Genomic DNA, 17,402 nt, shown 5'->3' on the forward strand with positions numbered 1-17,402 from the left:
AAAAAAAAAAAGAAAAAAAAAGAAACCTGCCCCATAGGGTTTCCAAGGAGCAGCCAGTGGATTTGAAGTGCTGATCTTTTGGTTAGCAGCCAAGTTCTTAACCACTGTGCTCCCAGGGCTCCTGTTTCTATACTGGTAACAAACAATTAGAGATTTAAATAAAAAAATCAGTACCATTTACAATAATACCAAAACCCTATAAAATACTTAGGTGTAAATCTAACAAAATACGTTTAATACCCGTATGATGAAAACTATAAAACACTGATGAGAGAAATCAAAAACCTAAATGAACGGAAAGATATACAGTATCCATGGATTAGAAGACTGAATATTAAGATGTCAATTTTCCCCAAATTGATCTATACATTCAGCACAACCCCAGTCAAAATCCTAGAAGGGTATTTTATAGAATCAGCAAACTGCTTCTAAAATTTATGTGGAAAATCAAAGAAAGTAGACTATCCAGAACAGTTTTGAAAAAAATTTAGATAAATACCTCTTAGATATTTTGTGAAGAAATTATACACTACTGATTTTAAGACTTCATATGAAGTTACAGTTATCAAGAAGGTGACATCGGAAAAAGAAAGATACGTAGGTCAGAGGAACAGAATAGAAAGTCCGGAAATAAACTGATCCATATGTGGTCAATTGATTTCCAATAAAAGCATAAAGACAATTTGATGGAGGGTCTTTCCAACAAATGGTACTGGAATAACTGAACATCCATAGGCAAAAAAACTAACAGCAGCAAAAAAAAAAAAAAAAAAACGAAACCAAACCTCTACCCATGCCTTGCACCACATAAAAAATTAATCCAAAATAGATCATAGAGCTAAATGTAAAATCTAAAACTATAAAACTTTTAGGAGAAAATCTTCGGGTTATTCAGAGATCTTAGATATGACACTAAAAGCATGATCCATAAAGAAAAAATAATAAATCAGGCTTCATCAAAATTAAAATTGTTTGTTTTGTGAAAGACAGTATTAAGAAAATGAAAAGGCATGCCACAAACTGGGAAAAATATTTGAAAAAATTGTTTTTGGTTACCTATCTGACAAAAGTCTTATATACAGAATATATAAAGAACCCTCAGAACTCAACAATAAGAAATCAAACAACTCAATTAAAAAATAAGCAAAAAATTTGAGCAGACACCTCACAAAAAAAAGATATACCGATGGCAAATAAGCACATGAAAATACGTTCAACATCATTAATCATTAAAACCAAAACAAACCAAACCTGTTGCCATTCAGTCAATTCCGACTCATAGCAACCCTATAGGACAGAGTAGAACTGCCCCATAGGGTTTCCAGGGAGCAGCTGGTGGATTCAAACTGCTGACCTTTTGGTTAGCAGCCATAGCTCATTAATCATTAGGGAAATACAAATTAAAACCACAATGAGATACCACTGCACACCTATTACCAAAAAACAAAACAAACCCATTGTTGTCGAGTGGATTCTGACTCATACCGACCCTATAGGACAGAGTAGAACTTCCCCATAGGGTTTCCAAGGCTGTAAATTTTTAGCGGAGCAGACTGCCATATCTTCCTCCTGAGGAGCGGCTGTTGGGTTGGAACTGCTGACTTTCCAGTCAGAAGCCGAGTGCTTAACCACTGCACCACCAAGGGCTTCTGAACACCTATTAGAATGGCTAAAATAAATATAAACTGACAATATTAAGTGCCAACAAGGATATATAGCAATTGGTACTCTCATACAGTGCTGTGAGAATGGAAAACGGCATGACTACTTTGGTAAACAGTTTGCCAATTTCTTATAAAGTTCAACATGCACTTACCATACCAGCAATCCCACACCTAGGTATTTGCCTAAGAGAAATGAAAACATGTCCACATGAAACTTATATGCAAATGTTTCTAGTTCTCTATTCGTAACCACTGAAAACTAGAAACAACCCAAATGTCCTTCAACTGGAAATGGATAAACAAACTGTGGTATATCCATAAAATTGAATACAGTATTCAGCAATATATAAGAATGGACATATAATAGCATATAACAAAACGGACATATTGAACCTCAAATGTATCATGCTAGGTGAAAGAAGCCGAACTCATAGGCAACATACTATACAATTCCATTTATATGACATTCTGGAAAAGGCAAAATTATAGATACAGAAAGCAGATGAGTGATTGCCCTTGGTGGGGAGATGTTGATTACAATGGGGCATGAAGGTGATGAAACTCTCTTGACTGTGGTGGTAGTTATATGATTTTTCATATTTGTCAAAACTCACGAAACTGTACTTGCTTTTGTTGGGCTATCAGTGAGGCCACCCTCAGTGGTGTGTAGGGCAGAAATCAGGTTGCAGGGAGTAGTGGTATGATGCCCCTCACATTTGTCCTTTCTAGAACTTGTTCCAGTTTGAAATTGATATATACGTTTCCCTGGTTATCGATTTATTATTCCCTCCCCCACCTTCCTGCACTGAAAGCTTTGGAAGGCACCGCGTCTCCATAACTTGGTCTTGGATTGACAAAAAGCAAACCCTTGCTTGTTGAATGAATGAATGAGTGAATGAATGATGGATTAAATGGACAAATCCTATGCATAAATTCTACATATTGACATTAAACATCCTTTTAAAATCCCTTTACTGGTATGTAGATGCTGTTTCTCAATATCACAAAAAAAATTCCTGGGTAGCAATAGTTATTCTTAATCCAAGCCAGTTGATTCCTTATCAATCAGATTGCCAACTTTGATTTTTATCTCCCTAAAGATGTCCAATATGTTGAAAGGGTATCCTGTCTGTCCTTCCAGGCTTTTCTCTCTGTGTTGTCCAATCCAACTTCTCCTTTGCTGCCTTAATAATCTCCCTGGAAGACCATTTGGGGTAAATCCTCACCTATGGCCCATTGACACTATAATGGTCTCCTCTAGCTGGCAGCATATTCAAATGAGAATTTAACATCAGTTATATAGAGGATCACTTCAGCTCCAAAGGGCTTTCCCCAGCGGATGTGACTTTTCTTCAAGGGGAAACTCCTCCCCCGTCCCCCACCCCTAATTGCTTTTAGTGGGAAGAGGTATGTGATCCTGGCCCCATCTCTTTCAGATCGGCTCCTACTTTGGGGCCTCCCTCTGCTCCGTGGACATGGACATAGATGGCAACACCGACCTGATCCTCATCGGGGCCCCCCATTACTATGAGCAGAGCCGGGGGGGCCAGGTGTCTATCTGCCCCTTGCCCCGGGGGGTGAGTGACTGACGGGGCCTGGGCTGGGTGGGTCCCAGGTGTGGGGTGGAGGGGTTGCCCACTTGGGGCCTAACACTGGTTTTGTTCAGCAGCGGGCCAAGTGGCAGTGTAAGGCTGTTCTCTTGGGGGAGCAGGGCCATACTTGGGGCCGCTTTGGTGCAGCCCTGACAGTGCTGGGGGACGTAAATGGGGACAAGTTGACAGACGTGGCCATTGGAGCACCAGGGGAGCAGGAGAACCGAGGTGCCGTCTACATATTTCTTGGAGCATCAGGGCTGGGCGTCAACCCCTCCCACAGCCAGGTGAGGCCCCATCACTGTCTTTGTCATGACAGTAGCTGCTTCGATGACCTGTCCCCTTCTAACACAACGTTCCCACAGCTGCTAGATCAGTTCTCCCAGGATTCCTTCTCAGAACCTTTAAAAATAATAACACACACTTCACAGAAATCTCAAAGTCTCCTCTAGATTACATCTCACCACAATACAGGAGGTGCATGGTGGGGCGGGGGGAGATCATCATCTCCACTTCAGTGATGAGGGAGTCAGGAATGATAAAATGGCCTGCTGGATGTGTAGGGATGTAATTCCTTTCTTTCAAGTTACAATTCTGGTAGATGACTAGCCAGTGGTTTGCCCAGGCCCATCCTGATTTTTAGCACTGAAAGTTCCACTGAAACCCCTATGGTTGGTCACCCTACTAGGGAGTGCACACTTCTTGGATGTGCAATTTGTGCAGTCACACAGGATCCCACTCTCAGAAGGGCCCTGCACTGGGTTTAATGCTCTGCTGTCCCCATCTTGAAATTCTTAATAATTTTTGAACAAGGGCTCTGCATTTTTCTTTTGCACTGGGTTCTGCAAATTATGTAGCTGCTCTGATGGGCTGTTACCCTGTATCCTGGTCTCCACAACTGCTTTCCTCTCTAACATGGCTCCCTGTTTCCTGCCGTATGGAACCCACTGTGTGGAGGGACCCTCACGGTCTGGTTCCATCTCACCTGTGTCATCTTCTCTCTCACTGCAGCCAGCTAAGGCTGTCTCTGTTGTCTGGCCTCAGTCTCCAAGCCTTTTCCAGCCTCACATTTTTCTCATGTCCTTTCTCTCTCTGTAGCCTCACTTCTGCCAAATCCCTCACTCCCGAGAACCCTGCTCACACGTTAAAATCACCTGAAGGTCTTAAAAAAGCAAAGAAAAACAGATGTTTGGACCCCATTAATAAAAACAAAAATCCAAACCCATTACGGTCGAGTTGATTCTGACTCATGGCAACCCCACGTGTTACAGAGTAGAACTGCTACATAGTGTTTTTTTTTTGTTGTTTTTTTTTTTTTAGTATAGTCTTTATGGAAGCACATCACCAGGGCTTTCTTCCTTGGTGCCACTGGGTGGATTCGAACTGCCAACCTTTAGATTAGTAGCCGAGTGCAAACTGCTTGAGCCACCCAGGGACCAGACCCCACCTATAGGGTTTCTGATTTAATTATTCTGGGATTGGAACCCCAGGTATCAGTAGATTACTTTACATTTATTTGAGAATCTCTCAAATATACAGCAAAGCTGAAAGAATTGTACCGTGAACACTGATGTATCTACCACGTATTATTAACATTTTATCATATTTACTATCTCATATTCATCCTTCTATCCTTTTCTATCCATCCGTCAGTCCATTTTGTGTATATTTTAATGCATTTAAAAGTAAGTTGTAGCATCTGTCCACTTTCCACCTAAACTTCAGCCTGTATATTTGTTAGAAATCAATATTTGTTTACACTTTTTTTAAGGTAAAACTTATAGACAGTAAAATGCACAAATTTTTAGTGTCTTTAGCCTTTCAGTGAGTTTTGACAAACGCATACACCTGTGTAACCTGTACCCCTATCAAGATACTGAAGATCATTATCCTCCAGAAATTTTCTTCCCACACCTTCTCTGTCACTTCCTGCCCCTAACCTCATCCTGGAGGCAACCACTGGTCTGATCATTTTCCACCATAGATTAGTGGAATTTTGTATGGGACAATATAGTATATAGGCCCCAGAATTTTTCTAAATCATATTTTATTGTGTTTTAGGTAAAAGTTTACTCAGCAAATTAGGTTCCCGTTTAACAATTTTTATACAATTTTTTATAGAAATTGGTTACAGTTTTCACAATGTATCAGCATTCCCACTATTTCCATTCTGTTTGTTCTATTTCCATTGATTTAACTTCCTTTCCCCTCCTTGCCTTCTCATCTTTGCTTTGGGTAAATGTTGACCATTTGGTCTCATACAGTTGATTGCTTACGGGAGCACATTATTCAAGGGTGATATTGTTTATTTTATAAGCCAATCTATTAGTTAGCTGAAAGGTGAACTCCAGAAATCAATTCAGTTCCAAGTTCAAAGAGTATCTTAGGACGATAGTCTTGGGGGTTCCTCTAGCCTCTATCAGTCCAGTAGGTCTGACCTTTTATAGGTATTTGAATTTTCTACATTTTCCTCCCATTCTATCAGGGACCTTCTGTTGTGTCCCTGGTCAGAATGGTCCGTAGTGGTAGCCGGCCACCATCTAGTTCTTCTGGTGTCAGATTAGAAGAGGCAGTGGTTTGTGTGGGCAGTTAGTCCTGTAGACTAGTTTCTTCTTTGAGCCTTTGATTTCCTTTATTCTCTTTTGCTCCCTCTAAGTAGAAACTCTAGTGTTTTTTTTTTCTTTTACTAAGTTTTTTAGGTGCAGATAAAGCTGAGAAATGCTGTCTTACACATTTCTCTCTGGGTGGCAGAGCCTCGCTCCACAAATATGAGTATTATAATTATGTTTCTTTTCACTGGGGCCCACTGTTTTGCTATGTAAATGAGAGTTAAGGACTCTGGTTTTATTTTATTTTTATTACAGAGGCTTTACGTTCTTGTTGTAGAAATTTAAAATTCTAAAGTTAACAGTGAAAGCCTTAGCTCCCTCATCCCAACCATAACTCACCCTCTAAAGGAAGACAAGGCTAAGGGAGAGTACTTCCTATGTCCACAGGCACACATGCATACACACATAGACTTGGGGATTAAACAACTACAAAAAGGATCACACTATCCTATTCTCCTGTTTGCATTTTTCACTTCCTTTTTTCTTACGATTGACGTGGGGTAGGGTGAGGCTGGTGTGATTCTCCAGACTAACACATTATTTCAAAACACAGCTTCCTCCCAACAGAATACCATAACTTTTTTCTTTAAAAAAATTTGAGGTATAATATTGAAGCAGTAAGCACACAAATCTTAAGTGATGGATTTTACGTACGTGTAAACTTAAGTAGCAACCACCTAGATTAAGAGATAGCACATTTCCAGCATCTCATGTTTCTCCATGAATCCTTCCAGCTGACAAAATCACTTAAAATTTTTCTTTTTATTATTTGACTGTTATTTTTTTCAGTGTCATTTTTGCACATAGTTTAAAAAGTGAAACAATTCTAAAAGGCTCATTATAAAAAATAAAAGTCTCCACACACACATATCCCCTTCTCTCAAGGAAACCACCTTCAGCTCTTTCACTGATTCTCCATACTACCAAATAATATGATCATTTTGTTACTTCTTGATTTTTGTTTTAGCAATGATTTCCCATCATAGGAAGTGAGAATTGAGCTCTCAGCTCACCTCTTGCCACACATTAACACCTCTTTCATTTCCCCACCGTCCTGTCCCATTCATTCCGTACATTTATATGATAATTTTGGTTAGCTCAATATTCAGTGTTTTCATTATTCTGACCATGTAAATGAGATTTAGCTGAACCAAATAGTATACTATGTACTTCTCTTTCCCTGTAAAATTTTTTGTTTTCCCTGAAAAACCCAGATATTTGATGGAAATTTTGGGTATCATATTAAGATTGTGGTATAAGATGAATACTTCCTCTAATTCCTTAACAGAAGTTATGAGAGATGAGACTTGAGTGGAGTCCAGAGAACCTCAACTTATCAGGTCACCCTGGGGGACACATTTTACTATTGTTTCTCACACTCTCTTTCACTTCAGCGGATTGCAGGCTCCCAGCTGTCTCCCAGGCTCCAATATTTTGGTCAGTCACTGAGTGGTGGCCAGGATATCACACTGGATGGTCTGGTGGACCTGGCTGTAGGAGCCCAGGGGCATATGCTGCTGTTCAGGTGAGAATCCCTTTGGAGTACACCACATGTCCTCTCTTGAAGAAGTCTCTTTACTGTCTGAAGCCTCCTGGTGGTCCTCTGGTGTCCCTGCAGGTCCCAGCCGGTATTAAGAGTCGAGGTGACCATGGAGTTCACACCCAGAGAAGTGGCAAGGAAGGTATTTGAGTGTCACGGACCGGTGGCGAGAAACCAGAATGCTGGGGAGGTCAGAATCTGCTTCCGTGTCCGCAAAATCACACGGGACCGACTGACAGTAGGTGAGGCTTGGTAGGTTAAGTCTCAATAGGTTAAATGGCAACCAAGTCTGTTCAGCCTTCTGGCAGTACAGAGCTCAGTTCTCAAAGGCTCTGACAAGGCTTCTCCAAGTTTGGCTAGAGTGAGCAGGCTACTTCTGTGCTGGGTGTAGAGGCCCAGAAAACCCTACCAAAGAAGCGAGCAAGTAATCATCCCTCATTCTCTCAGTTCTCCAGAGAACCAAGGACACCATATTTGTGAATCAACCAGGGTTTTCTATCTCAGAGAGAATTCATTTAAAGGGGAAATTGAGTTGATGAAGCCAAACACAAATTCACAAAGCATTCAAGCATGCAGTTTATCACAACCAGCCTGACTTCTCCCTTTGTCCTTATTCTCAAAGAATGGCATGATGCTTGAAGTGGGGGAATACTAATGGTGGTACTAGAAAGAAACAGGATGGAGGGAGAATACAATTAACTTTCTAGAAGGAGTCTTATTGGCCTAAGGAGACAACAGTCAGAGTTAGGGGCCACCAGCAGGGCTGGAAATTGACAAAGTCCTAGAGAGTAGGAAATTGTAGAGAAGGTACCCCAAAACCTACATAGAAATTCCTTTCAAGTCATTGGCTGACTCCTAAGCCATGAATGCTCAGGTGAATACTCTAAGAAACCCAATAGAAAAAAGTAGTTGGGAAACTAAAGAGCTGAGCAGAGAATTCAGCAGATTTCCAGTGCTTAAGAGATATAGATTTGAGAGGAGCCTTGGTAAAAACCTAGATCTTTCCACTGAGACTATTGACTAGCAACCAAGAGAAACAATAGACAATGGAAAGAGATCCACGGGTTATTCAGAGATTAAAGATATTAGGTACGAATTTGAAAATAATTACAATTAATATCTTCAAGAATACAAAAGAAAGGATGGAGAATTTCAGCAAAGACTTATGATCCAAAAAACAATTGGTTAGCAGCAAAGAGAAACAATAAACAATAGAAACAGACTCACATTTAATTCAGAAATTAGAGCTATCAGATAAGGACCTTAGAATAACTAAAATTACTATTTTCAAAAGAATAAGGGAAGGGATGGAGAACTTTGACAAAGACCTGAAAATCATAAAATACAGTAAGATGGAAACTCTAGAACAGAAAAAATACAATGACTAAAATTAAGAATTTAATAAATAGGTTTAATAGCAGATTAGAAGCAGAACAGATTAGTGAACCAGCAGACAGACTAAATGAAGGAATTCAGATTAACACAGAGAAGAAAGGATGAAAAATACATGAAAAAAATCATAAGAGATGTGTGGGACATGCTGAAAGAATTAACAAACATGTAACTGGAATCCCAGAAAGAGAGGAGGAATAAGAAAGAAGCAACGGCTGTTAAGAATTTTCCAAAACTGATGAAAGACATCAAGATTCTCTACAAAGCAGTAGAAATACAAATATAAACATATCAAGGTGCATTATAATCAAACTGCTGGAAACCAAAGCAGCCTGAAAAATGCAATTAACTTTATGGTATATAATAGCAGGTAACCCTTTATTGAGCACGTACTATGTGGCAGGCACTGTGCTAAATTCTTTACAGACATTATTTCATTTATCTTCACCAGTGGGAAGGTGTGATTTTATTTTCACTTTAAAAATAAGGAACTGAGTCTCAGAAAGGTCAGATAACAAATCAAAAGTCGCACAGCTGGGGAGCTATGGAGTTGGGCCTCAAACCCCTGTCTGTCTGACTCTAAAGCCTAGACTCCTAACCCCATGCTGCTCTGACACTTCAGGAGAGATCCAAAGCATTATCACTTATGACCTGGCTCTGGATGCTGGCCGCCCAAATCCCCGTGCCGTCTTTGATGAGACAAAGAACTCTACATATAGACAAACACAGACCTTGGCATTGATGGAGAATTGTGACACCCTGAAGCTACAGTTACCGGTGAGCAGGCGGGTGATTGGACCCCTGGGTCCTCCAAGCATGGGGTGGATTTGGGAAACTGAGGAGGGCAGACCCCCATACCCCATTGTCTCTTAGGATTGTGTAGAGGACCCAGTGACTCCCATTGTCCTGCGCCTCAACTTCTCTCTGGAGGGGCGGCCCTCACCCTCTTTCGGGAATCTCCGGCCAGTGCTGGCTATGGATGCTCAGAGACTCTTCACAGCCTTGGTGAGTCCTAGAGTTGGGGCCCTGTGGGCATGGAAAAGACCAGAGCCAAGATTATTGAAGCTCATTTTATTTCATATAATTTTATTTCAATATTTCATCTTATTATTTTATTTCCCATCATTCCATCGTTTCCTTTCCTTTCATCTTATTCTATTTTTACAGTTCCCCTTTGAGAAAAATTGTGGCAATGATGGTATCTGCCAGGATGACCTCAGCGTCACCTTCAGTTTTATGAAGTGAGTTTCTTTTCCTCATTGCCTCCTCTAAACCTACATCGTGACTAAACCCTCTGTTCTTCTGGCCTTTGAGGGAGCCTGGCATAGGGCAGCTCTTTGGGAGCTGTTTGTGTACCACAAGTCCCTTGCAGCTGTCCCATCTACTATCTTCTCTCTTCAGATCTCCACATCATTCAGAGTAGACTTGCCACAGCACCTCATGGTCTCTCTTGTTCCTCCTACAGCCTGGACACACTGGTGGTGGGTGGTTCCCGGGACCTCAATGTGACTCTGACTGTGAGAAACCAGGGCGAGGACTCCTACAGGACTCAGGTTGCCTTCTTCTACCCACCTGGCTTGTCTTATCGGAGAGTGTCAGGGGCCCAGGTAACAGAATTTGTCTCAGGTTCTATCTGACCTTTTCCCATCCTTGTGGCTGTTGACATGACCACTGTCACATCCTTTGCCTTCCAGAACCAGCGCTCACAGAGATTCTGGCGCCTGTCCTGTGAGTCTGGGCCCTCCCATGAAGGGCCTGGGACCCTGAAGAGCGTCAGCTGCAACATAAACCACCCCATCTTCCCAGGCAACTCCGAGGTCAGAACTACTGGCTCCTTTTTTTCCTCCTTTTTCTTCTCCTGAAATGTATCTCTTTGATTCTTTTTTTTTTTTTTTTTGGTAGATCCCCTTTTTAAAGACAGCTTTATTGAGATAATTCACACACCATACAATTCATCCTTTGGAAGTGTACCGTTCAGTGACTTCTAGTATATTCACAGAGTTGTGCATACATCACCACCATCAATAGCAGAACATTTTTATTACCTCAAAAAGAGACCCTGCTCCCTCTAGCCATCACCCTCTCCCGTCCTTCTATCCTCTCCAGCAGTTGGCAATCACTAATCTTTCTGTCTCTATAGATTGGTCTGTTCTGGACATTTCATATAAATGGAATCTTACAATATGTGGTCTTTTGTGACTAGCTTCTTTCATGTTAGCGTAATGTTTCTGAGGTTTATCCATGATGTAGCATCTATCAGTGCTTTATTTCTTTTTATAGACGAATAATATTGCATTGTATGGACATTTCATTTCATCAGCTGACGGACGTTTTGGTTGTTCCTTCTTTTCTATTCTCGTCATTGCCTCTCCTTTCTCCAACCTCAGGTCACCTTTAATACCACTTTCGATGTGGACTCTGATGCTTCTTTTGGAAACAAATTACTCCTCAAAGCCAATGTGACCAGGTGAGCTGTGCCAAGCCCCCCCACAAGTGTCCTTCCCTTTGAAGCCCCAGCCCCTTGTCCAGGGTGGGTCTTTGCCCTTTTTCCCACTGAGTTTCCCCTTCGGCTCGTCAAACACTGGTGGAGCACCCATCGTGTGCTAGGCATTGTGCTCAGTGCTGGCGAGGCAGTCATGGACAAGACAGATGTAGTTTCTGCTCTCACAAGGCTTACCATTTAGTGGTAAAGACAGACAAGTAAATCGGCAATTACAATACAGTATGAAATGAATGATTAAATGGGGGAATGTACAGCGTTCTTCGGAGCTTGCTGTTCAGAGAAAATTCCTGAAGATTTAGGCAGTGAATTAGCCAAGCAAAGGCATGAACTGATGGTGGGCATGAGGTAGAAAGAAGGACGCATGCACCAGGCAGAACCTGGAGACTGCGAAGATCAGGGTGTGTTTAAGGAATGGAAGCTCAGTAAGGTCTCAGTACCTAGTGCAGGATTTAGGGAGTTGGTGGTGGTTAGATACAGGCTGGAGAGATGGGCTGCGACCGTGTCATAAAATGACTGACGGGCGATGTCAGAGAATTTGCACTTTAACCTATGGGAGTGACATGATCAGATTTGTATGCTAGAAAGATCACCCCCAGGAGCGGGAGCAGTTTTGAATTGGGGGACCAGTTAGGAGAACGTTTCTGCAGACATCCATATCATTGGGGCTGGGCCTGGGCTAGGTGGGGGGAGGGAGTTAGAGAACCGTGATGTTAGAATGCAGGGATGACAGGAATTGGTGATCCTTTGGAGGTGGTTGGTGAGGAACAGGAAGAAGGAAAGGTTGAGTCTCAGCTCTCAAGAGCTGACTAGAGCTCTCTTTCCCTTCAGTGAGAACAACATGCCCAAGACCAAAAAATCTGAATTCCAGCTGGAACTGCCTGTGAAATATGCTGTCCACACAGTGGTCACCAGGTTCTGCCTTAGCTCTGCCTTCACCACTGGGCTGCACACGGGCAATTGTGTATTTGTGTGTAATGTGTCTGAGTATAAGGATATATGTGCGTGTGTATATGTGTGCCTGTGTATGTGTTTATATATTTGTGTGTGTGTATGAATGGCCCAAACTGGCATGCACTGTGTCCAACACACATTGCCCTTTCACATCATTTTGCCTGCACCCATCAGGGCTGCATTACCCACGTGCCTGTTCACCCCCTTACACTCTTAGCCCGAGATGCTTTCCTGGGGCAGCCCTGATGCTCTGTTGTCTCCTGTCCCTACCCCTTCTTTATCCCATCAGCCTTGAGCACTCTACCAAATATCTCAACTTCACAGCCTCAGAGAGCACCAGCCGGGTTGTGGAGCATCAATATCAGGTGGGGAGCTATGGACATCCGAGTCCTGAGAAGGAGGCTGGGGAGGAAAATCAATGTGATGGGAATGCAGAAATAATGATGGGAACCATGCATAAAGTGCCTACTATGTGCTAAGCACAGTTCTAAGCTCCTTCTCACTCTCTACACACACAAGCATGCACATATGTATATGTACACACGCACACATATATATAATTAACTCATTTTATCTGCTTGACAACTCTGTGAACTAGACACTGTCATCGTTCCCAGTTTATAGATAAAGAAACTGGGGCTCAGAGATGTTAAAAAACATGCCAAAGGTCACTCAAGAGCCTGTCTGGCTCTCCAGTGTATGTGTTTAGCTACTACACTCTACTGCCTCCCAGAAAGCATCCAGAGGGCAGGATTCCTGGGCAAATGAGGCCTTATTCAGGTGTACTGGGCTGTAGCTGTAGGAGGTGGGAGACTGATCCCAGGATCTGGCAGGGGCAGAAAGGCCCAGAGCTCTGACTCCCCTTCTGCCTCCCACACCCCATGCAGTTCAGTAACCTGGGGGACAGGAGCGTATCCATCAGTGTGGTCTTCTGGGTCCCCGTTCTGCTGAACCAGGTGAAGGTGTTGAAAGAACTCCAGGTTGACTTCTCCCAGGTGAGCCCAGCTGGGCCTGAGGAGGTGGCTCCAGATCCTCCCTCCACGGCCCTTGTCTTTCCTAAAATCTGTGGACCCTTCTGGATTTTGGAGCTGTCCCCTCTGGCCCTCACCTAGACCCAGGCAGCCTCACCCCTCCTTTATGATGGACCCAGAAGCCCTCATTGCTGTCTCTTCTCACAGTGTCTCTCTTTCCTCAGAACATCTACAATTCATCCTACACTGAAGAAAGATTTCCTCCTCACACTGACTTCCTGGCTGAGATTAAGAAGACCTCAGTTGTGGTGAGCTGGACCCGTGGGCCCTCAGCACCATCCCCTAGTTAGAGCCCAATATGGCCTCCTTGTTTAGTGGGCTGAATCCATGGTGATGTTTTCTGCATTCCAGCTTTCTTAGTGATCTCCCTTCTCTCCTACCCTCCCCAGAACTGCTCTATTGCAGTCTGCAAGAGAATACAGTATGACATCCCTTCCTTCAGCATCCAGGAAGAATTCACCGTCACCCTCAAAGGCAACCTCTCATTTGACTGGTATATCAAGGTATGTGGGGTCCTGAGGCTCAGCCAGATGCAGATGTGATACTTCAGGGGCCCACGGGTTCAGCTGCCACACTGCTCTCTTCCACAGACTTCGAATAACTACCTCCTGGTTGTGAGCACAGCTGAGATCTTGTTTAACAATTCGGTGTTTACCCTGCTTCCAGGACAGGAGGCATTTGTGAGGGCCCAGGTATCTGTCTGGGGGCACAGAGGGATTGTTGGAGGGAGGAGGGAAAGCTGGGCTTCTGGAGATCTCTGGGTAAAGAGAACTGGAAAAAGAAAGGGAAGAGAGGGAGAAGGAGGAGTGAGGGGTGGGGTTGGGAGAATAGCAGGGAGTTCAGGGAGAGCTAAAGGTCTGATTGGCGAAATCCTCTGAAATCCAGTCTATCTCCCCTGATGCGCCTCCTTCCCCGTCTCTCTTCCCCAGACACAGACCAAAGTGGAGCAGTATGAAATTCACAACCCTGTACCGCTTATTGTGGGCAGTTCCGTGGGGGGACTGTTGCTTCTGGCCCTCATCACCGTGGGACTGTACAAGGTATTTCCTTGTTGGCCCTCTTCTCACCTACTCCCTCTTCCTTATTGCTTCTCCATCCCTCATCTCTAAAAGCAGGTACTCAGCAGCTCCATTAGTTGATTTGACTGCCAGCATTGAATATAGCTGTGTGACCGTGGGCAACTCAGTGTCTATCCCTCAGGTTCTTCAGCAATAAAATGAGAATAAATACCTACCCGTGGGATTGTGAAAGTAATTGGGTTAATATATGCAGAGCACATATAATGGCCCCTGGCACAGTGCGACCACTATAAAAGGAACAGTTATTGTCGTTATACTGTAGTATTGTATCTCTCCCTTTCCTGGCTACAATATTGATGCCATTTCCTCTCTACTGAATTTTTCCTAGGTCCCTTCTAGACAGTGCCACATCATTCTTTGTCTCTTGGTCCCTCTGGTTCCCCTCCTGGATTGCACAATTTGCACTCACTCCCCGGGCTTCTGTGGCCCTAATTCCTCTGTCCCTGAAACACCTCATCTCTGTCCCTACAGCTTGGCTTCTTCAAACGGCAGTACAAGGACATGATGAGTGAAGCTGCTCCTCAAGCGGCCCCACCCCAGTAACGGCTCCTTCCCTACTGAGCAACTTCTGCAAGGAGCAGATCTTTGGTCAGGCCATCGTGCAGGCCCCCAGGCTGCTGGACAGACATATCCATTAGGAGATTGGAGTTGTGACGTCTAACCCAGAAAAGACCTGCTTGAGTTTCCATTAGTGTGTGTGTGTATGTGTGCAAATGTGTGTGAGGGTGTATGACTCAGATGTCTATTGCATAGAGGCAAATGCCTTCAGCACAACCTCTCTGGCTGAAGAGAATTGCTTGGGCTTCCTTGTCTGTGTGGGTGAAGACACTGTTGGGCCTTCCAGGATGGAAGTGATGGCAGCTCTTGTGGGTAAAAATAAAGAGAAGCACAACAGATCCTCTCTTAAGTGAAAACTTCCTTCATGGGCGAGTGCACAGTCCTGCAGGGGCCTGTGCTGCTGGGACTGAGCTGCCGTGGAGAAGCCACTGGTGGAGCCAGGTGCTGGTCAGCCAGCATGAGCCTGTCCCAGCCCATCGCACACTCCAGCTGATGGGCTCAATAAACATGTCAAATGAGCAATGATAGACCTCCCTTTATCTATTCTTTCATTTGTTATTTTAATGTTACTTCTATTTTTTTTGTATTGATAAACCTGTCTATGTATAAAAATCAAAAGAAGTGCAAGAGTATATGGTGAAAATCCTCTCCCCCACCCCCACCTCCACACCATTCAAGCCCCTTCCTTACAGGCAGCCAATGTTATGTATTTTTGGGTCTCCTTCAGAAAGATTCTAAGCCTATGCAACATACATACACACAGGTTCATGCACAGGCCCACACCTAAGCGTTTTCACACAAATGGCAGTATTATTTATGCAGTTCTTCACTTTGCTTTTTCTTTAATATAACTCAGACATTGCTTTATATCAAGACATAAATTGACTTTTAATTATTTTGTACAGCTGCATAGTATTTCTTGGTGTGTGTGTCTCATAACATATTTAATCAGTCTCCTTTTTGATGTATTATTTCCAATCTCTTGCTATTACAATAATGCTGAAATAATAAATTGAATATATGTGATTTTTATATATGTGTCAGGATAATTTATAGAATATATTCCTAGCAGTTTGGGTTCCTCCAGAAGCAAGCTCTGAGACAAGAATTTGAGTGAAAGGAGTTTATTTAAGAGGTGGTTCCAGGAAATGCCCGTGAAGAAGGGGAAATGAGCTGGAGAAGGAAAGATAGCCAATAAAGGGTGTGTTATCAACATAGTCACCACTGTGGGGCTCCAGAGCTTAAATCTTACTGGAGAGCTCTAGGAACAATATAGAACATGCCTCTCAGTGTTATCCCACCGGGGAGAAGGAGCTGAAGTATTTGTATACCAATTCCACCGTTATAGACTGAGGGCTGCTCGAGGGCTTTAATTTCCCGGCACTTCTGGACTGCCTTGGGTGTGGGCAGAGCAGGCTCCGGTGGCCACAGAAAGAGATACTGGCAGTCTGACAGGTGAGCACAGCCCCTGGCAAGGCCCATGGGGATATGGACGGGGCACCAGTAATATCTGCTACAAAGGGTATGTGCATGTAAAGTTTTGACAGCTATGTCCGGGTAGCCCTCCATCTTTAGATGGAGTACTATTTACCTCATACCAACAGTGCAGTTGACTGCTAACCAAAAAGTTGGCAGTTCCAACCCCCCAGCTGCTCTGTGGGAGAAGGATGTGGCAATCTGCCTCCATAAAGATTTACAGCCTTGGAAATCCTATGGGGTTGCTATGAGTCAGAATTGACTCCACGCAATGGGTGTTGGTTTGGCAGTGCGTGTGAGTGCTTGTCCCTCTACCATTGCCAATGCATCCTAATTCTCACGCCATTCCTGCTAAGTGAATGACTTGTTTTTAACTGTTATCTGAATTTCATATATCAGGAAACTGAGGCCATATCAATAGGTCGTACCAATTGCCTGAGGTCATGCAAATTGCCTGAGGTCATACAGATAAGAAGGGGCTGGAGCTGGGATGTAAACTCATCTCTGTCTGGCTGCAGAGCTTTTCTCTTACCGTCCTGATAGCCTTAGAGAATGGCAGCAGGTATGAAGGACATGCGGGGACAGAGTGGCTCTTATTTAGCTGTTATAATATTAGGTTGAACCATATGAAATTGCCGACACGAGACATTTTTTTGGAAAAAAAAAAAAAAGTCAATTTCATCCAAATACAAAAAAAAAGCATGGCTTAGATGGCCTGTTCCAAATACGATGGAAGAAGCAGAGGGCTTAACCCTACTTGGGAAGGAAAGGCTCCCTAGGGGAGGCAACTCCTGACTCAAGTAGGGGCAGAGGGCACAGGGTGAGGCTGGAAGAACGGCAGGAGCTTGGGCATATGAGCTTTGTAAGCCAGAGCGAGAAGTTTCATTTTTATTCAGTGTTCTGTAAGATACCATTGAAGGGTGTCTAATGAGACAATAGCCCTTTGCGTCCTTGGGGGTGCCAAACACATGATCACCTTTACACAGTTCTACACAATTTCCTCTCCT

General features: G+C 43.4%; 1 protein-coding gene across 2 annotated transcripts in view; it reads left to right on the top strand.

Moving 5' to 3' along the window:
- Positions 1-15,956, top strand: part of LOC101357920 (integrin alpha-M) — a 34,679-nt gene extending 18,723 nt beyond the window's left edge. The window contains exons 13-30 of one of the 2 annotated variants that reach the window (XM_023741049.1): positions 3,101-3,241; positions 3,331-3,543; positions 7,260-7,390; positions 7,484-7,647; positions 9,420-9,574; positions 9,671-9,802; positions 9,965-10,038; positions 10,263-10,404; positions 10,492-10,614; positions 11,185-11,264; positions 12,129-12,212; positions 12,541-12,616; positions 13,139-13,246; positions 13,447-13,530; positions 13,672-13,785; positions 13,873-13,974; positions 14,212-14,322; positions 14,833-15,956. In XM_023741049.1, coding sequence (XP_023596817.1) covers positions 3,101-3,241; positions 3,331-3,543; positions 7,260-7,390; positions 7,484-7,647; positions 9,420-9,574; positions 9,671-9,802; positions 9,965-10,038; positions 10,263-10,404; positions 10,492-10,614; positions 11,185-11,264; positions 12,129-12,212; positions 12,541-12,616; positions 13,139-13,246; positions 13,447-13,530; positions 13,672-13,785; positions 13,873-13,974; positions 14,212-14,322; positions 14,833-14,904 — 2,106 coding nt within the window. In that variant the 3' untranslated portion in view covers positions 14,905-15,956. The remainder of the gene's footprint in view (positions 1-3,100; positions 3,242-3,330; positions 3,544-7,259; positions 7,391-7,483; positions 7,648-9,419; positions 9,575-9,670; positions 9,803-9,964; positions 10,039-10,262; positions 10,405-10,491; positions 10,615-11,184; positions 11,265-12,128; positions 12,213-12,540; positions 12,617-13,138; positions 13,247-13,446; positions 13,531-13,671; positions 13,786-13,872; positions 13,975-14,211; positions 14,323-14,832) is intronic. The other variant, XM_012558471.2, reaches the window with a different exon arrangement.
- The last annotated feature ends 1,446 nt before the right edge of the window (positions 15,957-17,402 follow it).

The sequence above is a fragment of the Trichechus manatus genome, unplaced genomic scaffold (assembly GCF_000243295.1).
Source record: "Trichechus manatus latirostris isolate Lorelei unplaced genomic scaffold, TriManLat1.0 scaffold00170, whole genome shotgun sequence".
NCBI lineage: Eukaryota > Metazoa > Chordata > Mammalia > Sirenia > Trichechidae > Trichechus > Trichechus manatus.